The following is an 18685-nucleotide window of genomic DNA, read 5'->3' as shown; positions in this document are numbered from 1 at the left end:
CCCCCCTTGTCTGTCCCTCTGTCATCAGCAGAGCTCTCACCTCCTCTCCCCCATCCCTCACCACACGTATCCTCCTATCTGCCAGCCCATCCATCACCACCACTGGCTGGCAGGGCCTGGGGTGACTCTCTGCTCCATTTACTACACGAGGGCACCAGATATTTCCCTGTGGATCACTGGATCCACACCCCACCGAGCAGCAGGTTCCCTTCTCCCACAGCCTGGCAGCCCTGGAATGGGGCAGTGCTGGGAAAGGTGCTCTGAGCCAGGCCTGGAGCAGGTGGGGAGTGCTCACACTGCTGAGCTGGGCTGGACCTGCACATGCATGGGCAGGAGGAAGGAGAAGGCTCCTGGTCTGGGCAGGAGCAAACCATGGGAATGCACAAAACCCAGGCAACCACTGACAAGAAGGTGCTGAGCACCTTCTGTGAGGAACAGCAAGAATTTAAAGAGAATCCTGGCCCTCACACTAGGGAAGAGCATCAGTGCCCTGTATCCCCCCAGATCCTGCCCAGCCCATCAGCCAAGTGCAAGAGGAGTGAAATTTTCCTCGTGCAGATGCCACCACAGCAGAGCCCAGGACTCCAAAAAATCCCATATTCCCTCTCCAAATCAGCCAGTGACCAAATTACACTGTAACCTGCCCTCCACTCACTGCCAGGCTGGGCTCAGCTCCTCCAGGCTGGAGCCAAAAGGCAGCTTGGGCTCAGGATGGTGGGGGGAGAACTCTGCCGAGCTGCACCGAGCCACAAAACTTGCCAGAGAGAAGAAAACACCCAAGCGGTGCTTAAAAACTGAAAGCTGTTACTTTAATTACGGCCTTTCTGCTTTATCACCAATGGCGTTTCTCACACATTCATCAGCAGACCTGGTAATAAATCAATCGTGGGGAGCCAGGAGCTGCAGTCTGGCTCCTTCCCTTTCTCTTCCCTGCTCCCTGCGAGCTCTCACACCATTAGTATGCAGTCCAGCACTGCCAGTCTGTGCATTCCTCGTCGGCTTTGGACTGGAGCTGGTATCAAGCGGATGCCCCCAGCACAGATTTCACACAGCCAGCTTTGGCTGGGGGGAAGGCAGGTGCTGTCAGAGGGGATGGTGGACGTGCCTGGGTCTCCCAGGGCAGGTGCACACTCCTGGAAGGATATTTCTGCATCCACGGGGATTTTTAGAATGGGGGGAATACAAAGTACTCGTGTCCCACATCAGCTGCTGGGAAGGTTCCTGCTCTGTCTGCTCCTTGTTTTGCGCCCAAAATCCTGACAGCATCATGGGGGGCTGTGGGAATGCTGGCTGGGCAGAAGGGTGACCCCCACCTTGGGAACAAAATCTTTTCCATGCATAGACAGAGGTCCCAGAGCACAGCCCACCTGACAGGGAACCCAGGGCTGGGAGAGAACCACATACAGGTGTTTCCCTGTGCCTTTGCACTTGAGGCAGCCATGGAAAGCTGGCTCTGCTGCCTGTCCCAGACCCAAAAAAGCCAAATTTTCAGGCCAGCTGGGATGGTGCAGCATCCAGCCACGTTGCACCTGAGCTGCCAGTCCTATCCCTGCACACACCGATTCCCGGGGAGGATGTTGCATCCCCTGACTGCCATCACAACCCCCAGACACAGCCAAGTGCTCCTGTCTGGATTACTGGAGGGGCTGGAGCAACATTCAGCAGCAGGAAGTGAGGATGAGGATGCTCCTGAGGAATGTGGGCATGGGCTGTTTGGCTCCTGCCCTCTCCTCGACCTACCACTGTCCACTGCAGCAAAACCACCCCCAGCTCTGCTGCTTAAACACAAATGGAACAACTCCAAACCTTCATTTCCCTATCACCTCACAAATCTGGGGTTTTTTTCCTCCTGTTTGACTGTTTCTGAGTTCACTCCCCATTAGCAAGCCCTGTGGGCACCATGGCAGAGGTCCTCCCCTCTCCCCTCTCCCCGTCGCTTCCCATCATCCCTGTGAGCGCTGCACAGATGTGCACAGCAGCAGTCCAGATGTGCACAGGGCACTGCCAGGCTGCTGGGGGGTGATGGAGAGGGAGCATCCTCTCACCTCCCAAAATGAGGAGATGGGCTCCCTCCAATTCCTACTGGAGCGAGTGTGCAAACCCAATTGACCTTGAACACTAATTGGCCCTTTAATTAGCACTCCCAGCAGAGAGGCAAAGGGCCAGGAGGAGACTCTCTTTCCAGAGGAGGCGGCCAGGGGAAGAGGAGCAGCCATCCCTCCACACTGGATTTCTGTGTGGATAAAAGGACACATCTCCGTGTTTAACTTGGAAAATCCCTTCCCTGAGGCTCAGCATTGGGAGTGGAAGGCAGCTGGGACCACAGTCACAGGGAGGACACCCTAAGGCAGAGGCACTGCACAAGCCAGCACACACCCTCCCATCCTCAGAGTCCCTCAGGCACCTTCCTGAGAGCTCCCCTGTGGAGGGGATCGGCTCCAGCCCTCCCTGCCCAGGGTTTCGTCTCCGTCACGCACCAACTGTCTCCCTCCATCACTCTCTCCATATCTCGCCCTCCCACACCAACACACACATTTCCCTGTGCTCATCCCCTCCTCCAGCCTGGCTTTAGGAGCTCGGGGCTTGACATTTCCATCTCAGGTTATTTACAGGAGGGCAGAGCCGGGGGAGCGGTCACCGGTGACTTCCCCTCGCCGCCGGCTCCGCTCCGCACGGAGCCGCAGGGGCAGGAGCCTCACTGCAGATATCGTTAATTCTGCAAATCCCCAAATCCCACCCTCCTGCCACTCTCCTCCCGGGGAACGTGGAGACACAACAGGATAAAGCTGACAGCAGCCAGAGCCCTGCAGGACCCGCCGATGTCCCGGCTGCTCTCCCCACTAAGCCCCAGGGGGAAGGAGAGTCCCACCGGCTGGATCCTGCCTGATCCGTGGGCAATCAGAGCTATTAGGAGGGAGTCTTTACAAAAAGCTTTTGTTGCTTCAGATGTTTCAAAGATTGCAGGGTTGCCCATCAGCCCGAAAGCTTTCCTCTCAAGCAGCTCCAGCCCTGCAGAAGGCAGTGGGAGGGAGGTGAATGTATTGGGAAGAAAACCTTCCATGGCACTGCTTCCCGTGTCAAAATTGCTGGGGTCATCCCTGACTTGGATCAAGCGTGGAGGAACCTGAATCCAGGGCTGGTCCCACTCCCTTGTGGGGTGAAGCCAAAGAGCATCACTGGCAAACATAAAGCCAGCCCTTACCCTGGTTTCTTTAAAAAAATAACCAACTGATAAGAACTGATTGCAACCAGCACGAACTGAGGGAGATTCTTCTGCTACAATTCATGCCAGGAGCTGCTGGTCAACTGGAAAATCCCGTCACAGCTCCTCTTTGGAGCTGCTCCTGCAGAAGGGACACCTTGGCTTCCAGCTCAGGTGAGCTCTGTCACCCGTCACTGTCTTCCATTCCTCACGTGGGCAGTCAGTGAGGAGATGAAGTCCTGCCTGCAGCCACCAAGCTGCTGCTCTACCCTGGCTGGCACAGCCAGCCTTGAATCCCGATGCCAGTGATAAATGCCCATCCAGGAGGGAGGATGTCCTGGAACACTCATCACCATCACCCAGCACAGCAGTGCCCAGCTGGGCTGGCCAGGATCCCACAGGCTGGGCCTCACCTCTGCCCAGCCCCAATCAAACCCAGTGCTCCTGGTTCACCTCGCTGTGGGAGCAGGATGGGAATGTGCCAACAGGCTCCCAGCTCCCGTCCTGGCAGCACACCCAGGAGCTCCCCAGCTGCTGCTTTCCCCACCTAGCTGCCTCCCCGGCCATAACTTCTCCTTAATTATTTAATGTCTGTAAAACACCTCGAGACTTTGCATTGGAAGGGAGATGAACTGCACGACCTAAAATTGGTCTTTTCCATCACGGACTCCTTGCATTTTATCCTGGGATGAAAGGAGCTCTATTAGGCAAAGCATCAGTATTATTAGATTTCCTTGGAGCCCTAACAAACGGATATTAGATTATTACTGCAGATGCATTTCTAAGGCACTCATCACCAGAGTATCTGAGCATCAATTACACAGATTTAGAGATAAAAAAATGCTTTCCCCAGGAGAACAGGGTACAAAACCCCTTCTTTTTTTGCCTCCCTTGCCCATTTCTTCCCAATACATTCCCCTCCCTCCCACTGCCTTCTGCAGAGCTGGAGCTGCTTACAAGGAAAGCTTTCGGGTTGATGGGCAACCCTGCAATCTTTGAAACATCTGAAGCAACAAAAGCTTTTTGTAAAGACTGGCAGGAGTCAGCTGAAGAGATTTCAATGTGCAAATGGACATAAAAAGATGCAAGAGGGGGAATGAAACACCGGATTTATTGTTCTAAGGACAAAGGATTTGCCATCCTATGAGATGACCCCGTGGCCTGGCTCCAGCACCTACAGGTCACAGTGCACAGAGAGCCCGTCCTGCTTTTGGGGTGAAAGGGAAAAATGGAGAAAAGTTCAGGTTTGCCCGTGCTGATAAGGTCTCTGATAATTCCCTGCCTTACTATTGCCATTATGCTAACCCTTAGCAACACCACAGGAATTGGGCTGGATATTGAACACACAAATCCACGGCTGGAAGTGCTTAAAGGCTGAAGAGAAAAGATCAAAGTTGGAGAGGGGAAAACATGGAGAAGGGGCTTGGCCAGGATCACACGGCCAGGACCAAGCTGCTCCTCATCCCCCAGGTCCCGGCACACACAGGGACCACGCTGCATCACCCCTGCCTAACTCAGCCCTTCTTGCCCTTCCAGCTGGTCTTGCTTCCAAAAAGACTAAATATCACGATGAATAAGTGTTCTTTAATTCCATCAACTGGCTCCAGAGCTTGTGATTTGGCCCAATTTCAGAGCAAAGCATCAGGTCCATTCCTTTCATCGAGCCAAGTCCATTCCAACCCGTAGGTAAATGCTTCACAACTACACCCAGGTGGTGCTTCCACCCCTTGCTCGCACAACAAGCTGTCAGAAGGGGCAAAACCCAAACAAAATCCCTTAATTCTCTTTCCAGACCAGGATCCCATCCCTGGTGCAGGGTCACCCTGCCTTTGCAAGCCCAGCCCAGCTGCTTGGTTCATCCCAAAGCCCCTTCTGCGTGGCTGGAGGAGACAAAGCTCCAGCAAGCCCAGCTTTGTGTGGCGGCCAGAGCAGCTGCTGGGCAGCAGGGCAAGCAGCCCCACTTCAATAAAAAGCTCTCAAAAGCACCCTCTGCTCCTCTCCATGGGCAGCACTCGGAGATCCCAGGATGAGGGTCTCCCTCTGCCATGACAGTTCTGCCCCACCAAGGCCGGGAGCCCCATGTGTGAGTCCCTGCTCAGAGTGTGACACCTCAACACGCAGATCACAGAATCCCAGAATGGTTTGGGTTGGAAGGGCCTTAAATCTCATCTCATTCCACCCCCTGCCGTGGGCAGGGACACCTTCCTCTAGCCCAGGTTGCTCCAAGCCCCGTCCAACCTGGCCTTGAATACTTCCTATCTGGTATCCATGTAACCCTTCCAGTGGTCAGGTGCAACCTCCAAGTAACACAGCTCTTGGCATCCAACGGACTTGACATCACTGGGATGGACCAGATGTCCCTCTCTGTGAAAGCTGCCAGGCCTGGAAGCAGGTCCTCAAGGGTTAAACACTTTGCAGGATAACTGGGAAGGCTCAGCTCCTCAGCAAGCTGATTTGGAGGCCCCCATGATCCTGTCCTCTCCTCCTTACAGGGAAAACCTGCATGGCAGAGATGAAGGAGAGCCAGGGCTTGGTCTGGGCAGGCTGAGGGAGAGGGCTTGGGATGGACAGGACCCCATGCAGAGGGAAGGAGCACAAGCAGAGGGCCTTGGCTGTGTCAGAGCAGGGCATGGGTAACGAAAGAACCACCAATCCAAGAAACAGAGCATTGCTCCTGTCCCAGACTGAAGGATGCTCACTGCACATCCAGCCCAGGGGCCAGCACAGAGGGATGGGGCCCAGCACCGACTGTGGATGCCAGGCACGGCCAAAGCTCAAATGTTAAACAACAAAAGCCACTCCTACCCCCCTTCTGAACAATTTACATGTTACAAGGTCAATGTGCTTGGCCCTCTCTCGGGCAGAGACACAGTTTGACCTTGTGCTGCTGCTCCAAGCACGGCTGCAAAGGCACTTTCCAACCCCAGCGAGGGTCAGGCACCAGCAGCACTTCTGCTCATCTCCCAGATCCCTGTTGGGCTCCAGTTGGAGCCAGAGAATCTCATTTCTAAAACCTCCCGGGGCTGCAGGTCCCCTCCTCCCCTGCCAACCCCCCACCCAAGCCACTCCATGACCATCTTCCTACCTGTGCTGGGGAGAAAAAGCTATTCCAGCACATCCCCTGCCCTGCCCAGATTTATAAAGAAGAGGAGGAAGGTTCCCCAAAGGTTCAAAGACCCATCTGTTCCCCCTCTCCTGCAGCCTCCCCTCCATCACAAGCACCTCTCCGTGTTCCAGGAGCGGCCCCGGCAATCGATGCTCACTGTTAGAATCACAGTTAGATCCTTTGGTTTATTTATTATTTTCCCAGCTTGAAGTCAAAGCTCCTTCCGCATGGTGAGAGCAGGGGATGAGCCAGGCAGTGCTTCACAGACACAAACACTGCAGGAGGGATGAGGCAACACCGAGACACGGGAAGGGCAGGAGACCTTCCAGCACCTTGCTTCAGATACCACCAGGAATCCGAAGCCCAGAACTGGCTGGAAGGGACCTTAAAGATCATCTCATTCCACCCCCTGCCATGAGCAGGGACGCCTCCCACTATCCCAGGTTGCTCAGAGCCTCATCCAAGCTGGCCTTGGACACTTCCAGGGATGGGGCAGCCACAGTTTCTCTGGACAGCCTGTGCCAGTGAGGAATGACCCAGCACGAGTCAGCGACCAGGTGACAGATGCAAGACCTGGGAGAAGAAGGGGGTCTCTGCACACCTGCTGTTGAAGAAGGGATTTTCTGAGTATTTTTCTGGATTTTGCATCCCCTGGGATGTGCCCAACACACTGGTCCTACTGCAATTCCCCAGATGAAGGAAAAGAGAAGGCAGTTATCAAAAATCTCCAGCACCAAGGACAGTGGGGCACCTGGGCATGTGCCCTGCTCTGATTTCTTCACCAGCAATGTCTCTCCACTGCCTTTCTGCTCATCATCTTCTACCTTTCCCCCAGCCAAGAATCCAGCACTCGGGGTCAAGGTTGGATGTCAAGGGTCGTGGACAACATCTTTGAAACAAGGAGGCAGGACCGGTGGGTTCCCACCTTGGCTCTGCCCACAGAGACACTGGGCAGCTCCCAGGAGCTCCTGCAATGGGCACCAGCTCCTTACACCCCACCATGGGAGGGATCCAGACCCACCTGGGCTTTCCCAAACCCCTGTCCCACGGAGCAGAGCGCTCTCGCTGTTCCCGGCCGGGGCTCCCCTCGGCCAAGTTAATTGCCAAGACGGCAGCGCCGGAGCAGAAAGCTGGGCTCTCTGGAAAAGCCAATTCCCACAATAAAGAGCTAATGGGATTTCTGTGTGGAAGAGGGCAGAGAGGGGCAGGGGTGAGGGAGCCGAGCGTGTCCCAGACAATCGTTCCGGATAAAGAGCCGGTGCCAACATCTGCTGAGAAACACCTTCCCCGCTCCACACCGAGAACTGCAATCTAATAATATCTCATCTCTCCCCCCCACTCCCATCCTTCTCCATCCCTCCCCCACCCAATTACCGAGCCTGACATTATCCGTCATCTTCCCTTTGTGTCGGCGAGAATCCAAACGCAGACGCCGGGAAATTAATAATAATTGTTGTGTCAAAATGCGGGATGTAATCAGGATGCGGCGTGGAAGCTAACACAAACACAAACAAATGGTATTTATCCTCCCGAAAGATCCCTCCCCTCCCTTCCCTAAGGGCCGCTGATGATAATACTCGTGGAAGAGATGAATCAGTGCTAATATAGGGATTAGGAATAGATCCCAAACCCCAGCCCGGGCTGCAATCAAAAGGAGCGCTCTTAATTGAAATTAGAGCTGGGATTTCAGTGCCTCTGCAGAGATGGGTTAAGCCCATCGGGGCTAAACAGAAGGAAAAATAAAAATAGCATCTTTATTCGAGAACAAGAAGGTGGGAATGAGAAAAAAGATCCTCTCTGGCTCCGGCACACCTGGCTGGCTCAGCCCTGGCTTTGGAGCTGCGTTTTGTCCCGCAGGCAGGGCAGGCACGGCGCTCCCGCTTCTCCCGCAGGCATCTCTCTGCCTTTTCAGCTTGAGAGCGGGTTCAGAGAGGATATTTCAAGATCAAACTGTGCCTCCCATGCTCTGAGGGAACCCAGGGCGAGCTGAGCTCGGGGTCCTGTTCCCGACTCTTTCCTGAAACTTTTGACTGCTCTGCAAGTGAAACGTGCTCTTTCCCCAGCAAAGATAAGCGCTCTCGCTTTCATTCCTTTTATTCAGAGGCACAAAAGGAGAGGAAAAGACCACCAGAAAAAAGGCCCAAGTCCTGCTTTTATTGCTGCTTCATCTCCCACATCCCTCTGCACCCCAGGGCCACCTGGACCGATATCCTCAGCAGCAGAAAGGCAACTTCATCTCCTGCTGCCTCACCCCACCAAGCCCATTTGAACATCCACCATTTAATCAGAGAGGCTGAATTCTTCCCAAATCCCAGTCCCAGGCAATAGGGATGCTCAGGAACCGGGTGCTTAATGGCAACATCTCACTGTCTCTCTTTCCAAAGGTTTTGGTAATGACTGACTCGTCTCACTGTCTCTCTTCCAGCCCTACACATCACCCCAAGTGATCCCTCTGCATGGATGTTACTCAAAGGAGTCAAACACACACAAGAAGCAGAAAATAAGATCCAGGCACAGATTATTCCCACGAGTGTATCAGCAATTCCTGTGCTTTAATTCCAAATTAGATTTTATGTCTAAAAACAGGTTTCTAAATTCTTGGCTTGGGAACGGTGCCACAGTCTGTGCCTTCCGCTAGAAAACACAAACCCAGACTGAAAACTGGCCCAAAATAAATCACCCAGCTCCAAAGCCCCCAGCAAAGGTTGGGATTTGGCTCTGACCTTCAGCAGTCTCTCTAACCTCCCACAGCCCAGTTGTGCAACAAACTTCTGTGATTTTTTTTTTTCAGGCAGGAAAATCTCATTTCCAGAGCCAAGAGACAGAGAGAAAACCCTCTGTGAAGCTGCCTGTGAGCTGTGCAGACTTAATTCATCTCCTCAGTGGCAGCAGGTCCTTGAGGGCAACCCAAGGGCTTGCAGGTCAGGAGAGACTCAGTGGAGTATGGCCAGTTAGGGATGACTTAGATTCATTCCTGTTCCCTGGTTAAACTTTCTGATTCTCCACAGTGTCCTCTCTAGGAAAAACTGGCACAACAGCAAACACAAAAGTGTCCAAAACCACAGAGGAACAACTGCTGCTGCTGCTCCTCCCCCCGGGATGATGCCATGGCTTTTCCAACTCCCCCTGCATCCCAGCCAGACTCTGATTTAAACCTGCAGACTGCTCTGCAGACACCAAGCTCGCTGGATGATTGTAGGGACCAACATTTCAGACAGTGACTGGTTATACAGACACCAGGGTTTTTAAGACCACCAAAAAACTCCTCGGCAGCTTTTGTTTGCACATTCAATTATGAGTGCACCAGGATTAGCCACAAGACTCGACTTTGAGAGCAGCTCCCAGCTCTGAAAAGCCTGGCTCATCTCACACTGAGCCACTGAATCCAGCACAGGTCTGATCCCAGTCCAAGGATAAATTGATTTTCAACACAAGCACCATGGAGAAAGTCGGTGGATGTGTTTGGAGCTGGGCAGAGCAGCCCCTCAGGAGCTGGGCATGTACAGCTGAATGAGCTCCCCATGGTCACACAGCAGGCTGGGGATTCAGCCCATCCAGCCTCTGCTCCCAGAAACTTGGCCAGCTGGCAGGAATCTGGCTCCTCCAGCAGGAGTGGAGGGTGATGCCTCTAAAAAAACCCAATTTAAGGATGATGTGAAGGGTGCTTTGGCACTGCCTCTCTCCCTGCTCCCCACTGGACACGGGGGCTGGAGCACAGTCTACACACCCCAAGGATGCTGTAACACAGAGAATCCCAGAATGGCCTGGCTTCAAGGGACCTTAAAGCCCATCTCATTCCACCCCCTGTCACAGGCAGGGACACTTTCCACTATCCCAGGTTGCTCCGAGCCCTGTCCAGCCAGGCCTTGGACACTTCCAGGGCTGGGGCAGCCACAGCTTCTCTGGGCAACCTGTGCCAGGGCCTCCCCACCCTCCCATGGGAGAATTTCTTCTCAATATCAAATCTAACCTCACTCTCCGTCAGTGTGAAGCCACTACTTTCTTCCTAATATCCAGTTTAAACCTATCCTGCTCCCCTTTAAACCCAGTCGATGCTCCACCTGAAGAGACTCAGCAGGAAAGCAAAGCCCTGACCAGCCCCTGTCCCTCCTGCCGCCTCCAAACACACGCTCCATTCCCCAGCTGATTTCCCTGTCTGTCCAGCACATGTCCACCCCGTCGGCATCGCGAGGCTGGCCAGACTCCAGGTCCTCCTCCTGGCTCTGCCAGCCCCTCACCGAGCTGCTGTTGTCCCTGTTTGATCCCTCCCGAGCCACAAATTCCGACGGCGGGAGAGGAGCCGGGCAGAGCGGCGGCGGCTCGGCGGCAAATCCCGCACCCGCGGCAGGGCCGGATCGCGGCTCGCTCCGAGCACGGAAATTCATTCATATGAATTTGGAATATAATACCTGACACAAGATGTATCACTGCTGCCATGCTGCAATCCCAGATAAGGACACAGCAGTAACAGATGGAGGAACAAGGCACTTATCTTGTTAGCTGATGGATTTATCTCTCCTTCCCCCACCCTTCCCTACACATTCCATAGTGTGCAGAGAGCCACGTTCCCCGGCGGAGCAGCATATGGAGCACGAATTGATTTCTTCCTAACACCCCCTCCACACTTTAATTCAATAAGAGCTGGAGTGGCGGATAAACAGCTTGTTGTGCTAGGAAAATTTCAAAACAGTCAAGAAAATGTCAAACTGTCTTTTTTATGAGTGCCTTTCTTTTTTTTTTTTTCCCTTTTTTTTTATTTTTTTCCCCTTTTCCTTCCCCCTTCTCCTCGTGTGCTCAGCGAGGAGCTCAGTGTCTGGAGTGAGCAGTCCTTCCCTGGCAGGCACCTGAACATCTCCTGTCAGGCCAGTCCATGGCAGAAAGTGGCTTTGCTCCCATCCTTGGATGGGAGTTGGGAACAGAGCGGATCTGGGTAAAAGATTAGGCAGATGGTTTCATCTGGCAGCTTCCTTAATCTCATTACTGGAGCTGGTGGAAGTTTTTAATGTGATCTCTCTTTCCTTCTCTACCCTCACCCCATTCAAAACGCCTTTTTTCCCCAAAAAAAACCCAGACATGTTTCCTTGGAGGTTTCTTTGTTAGACATGAATAAAAACTTCTTTAAAAAACCACCCCATTTTTATTTTTGGTGTCCTCTGCCTCTCTATTCTTTAGCTCTGAAAAGGAGGAATTATTAGAAAGGAGGAAAAAGCACAATTGGATGTTTTCTGGTGCTTGCTTAGAAATATGGAGCACTTTGGAAATGTCAGGTATGTGCTGCTGAAGACCAAAAGCCACCTCATGTGCTCTTGCCCTGCAGCCTCCTGTGCCAATAAACCCAAACAGAGGCTGCAGCCTTGGGAGTTTATTTAGGGATGTGGAGATCCAGCCCTGAGGGATACCATGCTCAAGGGTCCCTGCTGGCCCCCAGACCTCTCCCTTGCTCCAGCTATTCCTTGTGCAACTGCCCGTTTCTTTCCACCCTACAGATCCACCAAGAGCCTGAACCTCCTCTCAAACACACCATCCCATCAATCCCCTCCTTCCCAGATCTCTCCACACCTCCACAGTTGGCTCTCCTGAAGGATTCTCACAAGATAAAAGCCTTCAGGACTTTTCCTCCCTGTCCATTCAGCAGCTCATTTGCCTTGAACTTCTGCAGAGCAGAGACCAGCACAGTCCCAAAGCTCAGCCTGGGACCACACTGAGCCACCCCTGGTCCTCAGCAAGCAGCTCCCAGCACTGGTGAAAACCATCTCCAAGTCGGTTTGGAGGAGGAGCTGAGCAAAGAAGAGCAGTCCAAGAACCTGGTTTTGTATTTTAAAAGAGAAAAGGGGAATGTGCTCCCAGATATGACATGAAACCCAATGGATTCCCAACAGGAGGAATAGAAGATCTCACTTAACTGAAGGAATACAAATGTGCCCCTTAAGAAACTTGTCCTACAAAGTCTCAGTGTGGATACAGGAGTGACTGACATGTAGAGGACACCCTGTGCACCCATGGTTAGGTGCCAATGGTGACCTCAGCACCCTGGCCAGGATATGACAACCCCTTCTCCCACATCCCCAGGAAGAGCTTTTGGAAGTCAAACCAGGACCCAGCACCCACAAACCCCACTCGGGGAAAGTTTCACCCACTGGGGAGCAGAATTAAAACCAGACAAGCCCACGGGACGGGCAGCAACACAACATTTGGGGTCGCAGGTGCCTGCAGGGCGAGTGTGTCACGCTGCAGCAGCAACACGGGTCGGGCACACACCGGGCACGAGCTGGGATGCTCTGGGGGGAAAACGGACCCACAGGAATGTGTCCAGGGGAGGAGGGCTCTGTCCTGCTGCTTCCCAACTCCCTGCCATCCTCCCGCTGCTGTGCTGAAGGCGGGAGCCGCCTCCCCACCCCCTCTGCAGCAGAGCAGTGCAGGAGGCTGCAGGATCCTGCAGGGAGCCGGGTGTTTAGCATGCAGGAGACAGTGCCGAGCAAAGCCCTGTCTCGTGCCGCGGTGCCTCCGGCCGGGAGCAGCAAATCGCTGCTGGAAGGAGCCGGGTGGGTGGTGAATCCGTAGCCCCTCCCTGCTCCCCCTCCCCTTCCCATTTAGTAGGGAGGGGGGTTGATCCTCGCTCTCTTTGCCTCAGTTTCCCTCTGTTCTGTGAGAGAATCCCACCTCCCCTTTGCTACTGCCCCAAAGGGTCAGGTAGGAGCACCAAGGAGCTCATCTCTCTGCTCCATCCTTTCCTCCCTGTCAGCCTGAACCGTGGACCCCCAGCCCTAAAAACAATGACAGCACTCAGGCACCCACGGGTGATGCATCCAGGCCAGCACCCACCCCACGCCACAGCCCCACACTGAGCTCTCCTGCTCTGCTGCAGGCTGGGGCTCACCCCCTCCAAGCCTTACCTGCCATCCCCACCTTGTCCCTTCCTCACCTGCCTCCGCGGTCACACCGGGGAGGGGACCAAAGCAGGTGACAGCACACTGCCAGTCCCTGTTTGATGCCAGTGCCTCTGCTCAGCTCCAACCCCTCACATCCACCTTCCCCCCGCCGAAAAGGGCACAGTGAGCCCCTTCTCCCCCCACCCGGAACATTTCAAACCTGCCCCTTTCAAGAGAAGCTCTCGCCAAGCACCCAATTACGGCTCCGGGGCCGAGGATGAAAAGCTGCTCTCGGAGCGTCCTGTTTTCTCTTTATTTTTTCCCCCTTTTCAAGGTTCCTTTTCCCTCCCTTCTCATGAGGTTAAAGAGCTAAAGACCAACTCAGAGGCAGATAATAGAGTGACAATGCCTCATAAAAAAGCAGCCGGAGCTTTGGAGAAAGCTGGCATACGGTGCATTAGGGATTTCTGTCGTGGCAGCTGGGAGTAACAGTGACCCTCTGAACTCAATTTGCTCCACGGCTTGAAAGCCTTTGGACTGTCTGACTCCTCCTTTGGCTTCCAAGGCTGGCTGTAGACTTTGGATAAGCTTTTGGAGGCCCAGTGCTCCCCTCAGCCACAGCCACTGCTCTTGGTTCATACCTGGGGCTGGAGGGGGCATCCCAAACCCTGCAGGGATGTGGGATGAGGTGCAGAAGGGAGTAAAACCCACCGGATGGGAGCAACCCCGAGCTGTGGAGATGTGTATTTACACATTACAAGGGCTGTTCTCAGTCCACAGACCTCCTGCCCCAACCCAGCAAGAACAGAGGGACAAAGGGGGGACACGTGGCAGGTTTGTGCTTCATGCAAAGAGCTGCACAAAGCCATCACTTTCCCCCCTCTGCCTTTTTCTTCTTTCCTTTTTTTTTTTTAAATGAGTAGAAAATTCTTCCCACTACGCATTAGCGCCCAACGTAATGGTGCAAAGCATTTTTCATTTATCATCATAATGCCAGTCAAACGAACCCCCTAATAACACAAATGCAAGAGGAAAGCTATTAGAGTTTATTTGTGCAGTGGCTCTGAACTCGTCCCCACTGCTCCACCGGTGTGACTGGAGGGGATGGATGGAGTTTGGCTCTTTAGGACCTTTCATCCTCAGCTAGCCAGAGCCTTTCCTTACAGACCACTGCAACCCTGCATGTGTTGCTCTGTTGGCTGAATTATCAAAATAAATACCTAAATACCTCAAATAACCCACTGCAAACGGCCACTGAGATCTGTGGGAGTGTCCAAGGCTGGACAGGGTTTGGAGCAACCCGGGCTAGTGGAAGGTGTCCCTGCCCTTGGAAGGGGGCGGAATGAGATGGGCTTTAAGGTCCCTTCCAACCCATACCAGTCTGGGATTCTGTGATCTCCCATGCCCTTCCATAGGTGTGATGTGCTCCAAGTCAAGGGAGTGGGGAACAACACCCCTGGCTCTTCGTGCTCACCTTCAGCTAAAGGTCTCCAAATCCTTTACCTGCTGTTCCTGCCATGCATTCCTGAAAACAGGCATTTCCTTTCCACAGCACACACTGCCTGCACTCCCTACCCCAGCTCTGCACATCCTCCAAGGACCTTCAGAGCATCTCTGGAGCAGCTCAGTCCAGACCTCCTCCCCTGGCACCCCCAGCTTAGGGAGCCCAGCCAGGCAACAGCTCTGCTGATGTTGGTGAGGCTCAGGCAGGAAAACTCCCCTTCACTTAAAAATACTGGGAAAATTCAAGTCATTCCTCTGCACAGCTCTTTGCTCTCCTTTGCTGCAGCCATTCCCATCCTGGGGTTTCACCACAAGGACAAGAGGAAATGGCCTCAAGTTGCTCCAGAGGAGATTTAAGCTCGATATTAGGAAAATTTCTTTATGGAAAGGGCTGTCCAGTCCAGGCAGGACAATGAAGGACTCGCCAACCCTGGAGAGATTTAAAAAATATATGGATGTGGCACTTGGGGGCATGGCTTAGTGGTGGGTTTAGCAGTGCTGGGGGAACAGCTGGACACAATGGTCTTAAAGGTCTTTTCCAACCTCAACTATTCTATGATTTTATTACCTTTCCCTCCTGTTTTGCAGGTCCATCCTCATCATTCCAGGTCTAGCCCTCAGCACCCCCCGAGGCCTTCCAGCTTCACTCATCCCAACATCTCTCCCCCCCAGCAGCTCCGTCCTGGAGAGCCATGACGAAGCATTTAATTTAACACACAACACTTTCCTCATTAAGCCCAAATTAAATGCGTATTTCAAAACCTACGAGTGAGAGCAAACTGTTCAGTCTTATGCTTTATTAAACAAAAAAATCTTGGTGTGGTGGAAGGAGCCTTGGTGCCAAATTAGAGCCCTGCTGATGGGGCCGGGCTATTCCCAACCGCGCCGTTCCCGAGCTGTGCGGTGCTGGCAGAGAGGACCCGCACTGCAGAGGGAAACACCACGGCCCCGCCTGACAAATTAGTTTGCTCATTAAGTTAAGAAGCCTGTTTTGCTCAGCTTCTACAAATCAGAGTGTTCGGCAGCCAGGAAAACTTCCAGGGAAGGGATGTTGCAAACAGACAGGAGCCTCCGTGCAGGAGTGAAGCCGCTCGCCTGCGCCGGGCAGGGACAGTCCAGGGTGTGTGTGACAGCAGGAAGAAGGGTTTTGTGATGAGGGTGGTGAAACACTGGAATGGTTTTCCCAGAGAGGTGGTGGATGCCTTGGGAACATTCTTGGGAGCATTCTAGGAAACATCCAAGATTAGGCTTGGAGCCACTCGTCCCCAGTGCTCCACCGGTGTGACCGGATGGGATGGATGGAGCTTGGATCTTTTCATCCAAAGCTATTCCTCAGTTAGCCAGAGCCTTTCCTTACAGACCACTGCACATGCTGCTGTATTGGCTGAAGTATCAAAATAAATACCTAAATACTTCAAGTAATCCATTGCAAATGGCCACTGAGATCTGTGGAAGTGCTCCAGGCCAGGCTGGACAGGGCTTGGAGCAATCTGGTCTAGTGGAAGCCAAAAGGGCTGGGAGGCAAAACCTGGGTGGAAAGAAGATGACATGAATTGAGAGAAAGGGCCACAGTAGAGGAGGGCTCACAAGAGGCAAAGACAATAAAACCCAGGGAGGAAGACAGAGATTAATGAGTGTTTCCCAGATATGATAATTTCTGGACATTCATTAAATTTAATATCCTCATGGGAGGCACTGCAGCTCTGTGACAGAGGGGAGAGGTCCAAGGGGGCTTTGCAGGACCCAGCAGGGCCAGCCCACCCTGTGGCACATCTGCCTGGGCTGCTCTGGGATGTGTTTTCCAGCTCCAAACCCGTGCCTGTGCCTCCCCTGCAGCAGCACATGCAGCTGTCACAGCTGGGCACTGGGGACACGTCCCCGAGGACACGACAGCCTGTTTTGGGAAGGCATCTGTCAGGGAGCCCATGTGTTCACTGCCACTGTGTTGGCACGTGGGGACACCCCTGTGGCACTCACAGCCCTGCTGCCACCAGCTCCAGCTCCATGACCTCCATGGAGATGCCAAAGTGCATCTTCTGTGGGTGGCTTGTCAGGCATCAGCCTTCCACGCTACAAAGAGCAGATGGGGAGAGGTTCAGCCCCAAAATCCCTGTGTTTAACACCAACCCAGCACAGGAGCCAGCCAGGGTTTAACTCCACCACAGTTGGTGCCAGCACAAGCAAAGCCCACGCCGTGGTGGTTTCTCAGTCACTGCTGGAGAGGTAAATCCCTTATTCTGATACTAAACTTGAAGGGAATAGGGTTGTTTTCCTAAGATATTTCAGCCTGGGTCTGTTGTTGCAGACTCAGACTTCACTGAGTGCCTCTTGATGCCATCCAGCCACTCTGCAGCATCTCCACATGTGCATCCAGGCCCTGTGAGAACCACTCTTGAGCTGCAACAGCCTGGCCTTTCCTGCTGTCAAACAGCTACCACAAATCCCATGGGAAAGGGGACTTCACTTCTCTCTCCACAGAAACCACCCAGTCATAGAATCCCAGAATGGTTTGGGTTGGAAGGAACCTTAAAGCTCATCTCATTCCACCTTCCACTAGCCCAGGTTGCTCCAAGCCTCGTCCAACCTGGCCTTGGACACTCCCAGGGCTGGGCCAGCCACAGCTTCTCTGGGCAACCTGGGCATGGCCTCCCCATCCTCACAGGGAAGAATTCCTTCCTAATATCCAATCTAAACCTCCCCTGCTTCACTGAAGCTGATGGATCTGCTCCAGCAACCATCAGCATGCCCTGCTGTGACCCCTCAGCTCGTGACTGCAGCTGCTCCACAGGTCTTGTCCCCACTCTGAGCCAGCAGTAGCTCCAGAGTCAGGCAGTTCTCCCAGCACTGCAGTCCCTGTCAGCTCCCCACCAAGATTTGTGGGCTGTGCAGAATTCCTTTATTGACATTTAAAGGTCTCAGACAAGGCAGCCCCACACATCTTCCTTAGGAAGGATGGGATTTGCTTACCCAGATCTGCTGCCTTAAAGTTCAGAGTCAAGTGTAAGATATTTTTGCCTTCTCAGCTCTGACAGTCACTGGCTCGGTGACAAGCAGCATGTCCAGGTCCTGTCACAGCCCCTGGGGTTTGTCACAGCCACCAAAACCTTGTGTTCACAGGGCACTGATGCAGGAGGCTTGGGAAGTCATCCAGTCCTTCCTACAAGGAGCTGGACACATGAGGAACGTGCCACATGGTTTGGGCAACCAGCTGAAGTGACCAGGATGCCAACAAAGTGCCTGATATCCTCATCTGGAGCAGGACACAACCAGGAGAGCTCCCAGCTCAAAATGAAAGAAGGAGAGCATGGAGAGGCTGAGAGCCAAGGGATTCCATCCCTGGGAAGCCCTTATCCAACCAAGAACCAAGGCACAGAAGGACACATGGTACTTGAAGCACAAACACATGGCAGGACAGAGTACCCCAAGCCCATGTCCAAGGGAAGTACTTGGGAAGGCCCAGGGAAAAGCCTGAGGTTCCTGCCTAGCAAAGACAGACTGCAGGCTTTAAAGGAGAAGGTAATTTGGGTGAGAGATCGAGTTCACAGCCCAATGGAAAGCCATGGAATACAGATAATGGACTTCAAAAGCCAGATTTCAAAAAAATTCAGGAAGCTGGTAGATGGGGTCTCCTGGGAAAATAACCACAAAGAAGGGGAGAGCCTGCAGTTCCTGAGAGACTGTATTACACACACAATAGCAGGCTATCCCCATGCAAAGGGAAGGTAGGAAGCACAGCAAGAGGCTGCTGTGGCTGAATCTGGAGCCATCAAAAGACCTGGGAATAAAAAAAGGAATCATGAAAAAAAAATATGGAAACAAGGGCTGATAATTAGGGATGGGTATAAGAGAATCACAATGGCATAGAGGGATAAAGTCAGCAGCACTGACATGCAAAACAAGTTTCAATTAGCAAGGGACATGAGAGGAGAACAAAAAGGTTCTTGGATTTGTTCAAAGGAAAGGGAAAAGGAATGTTGGGTCTGTCACCAAGCGGGAGAGGAAAGC

The 18685-nt window shown here is 53.2% G+C and overlaps 1 protein-coding gene across 3 annotated transcripts in view; it reads right to left on the bottom strand.

Moving 5' to 3' along the window:
* The window catches only part of NTM (neurotrimin), a 356205-nt gene that overhangs the window by 311474 nt on the left and 26046 nt on the right, over window positions 1-18685 (bottom strand). Inside the window, exon 1 of one of the 3 annotated variants that reach the window (XM_064634458.1) lies at window positions 7683-7719. The exons of the other annotated variants lie outside the window; for them this stretch is intronic. Within the exon in view, the coding sequence (XP_064490528.1) occupies window positions 7683-7704 (22 nt within the window). The 5' untranslated portion in view covers window positions 7705-7719. Of the gene's footprint in view, window positions 1-7682; window positions 7720-18685 lie in introns of those variants that run through there. 3 annotated transcript variants of the gene reach the window in all.

This window comes from Pseudopipra pipra, chromosome 23 (genome assembly GCF_036250125.1).
Source record: "Pseudopipra pipra isolate bDixPip1 chromosome 23, bDixPip1.hap1, whole genome shotgun sequence".
Lineage (NCBI taxonomy): Eukaryota > Metazoa > Chordata > Aves > Passeriformes > Pipridae > Pseudopipra > Pseudopipra pipra.
This window is presented reverse-complemented; position numbering and strand designations above follow the sequence as displayed.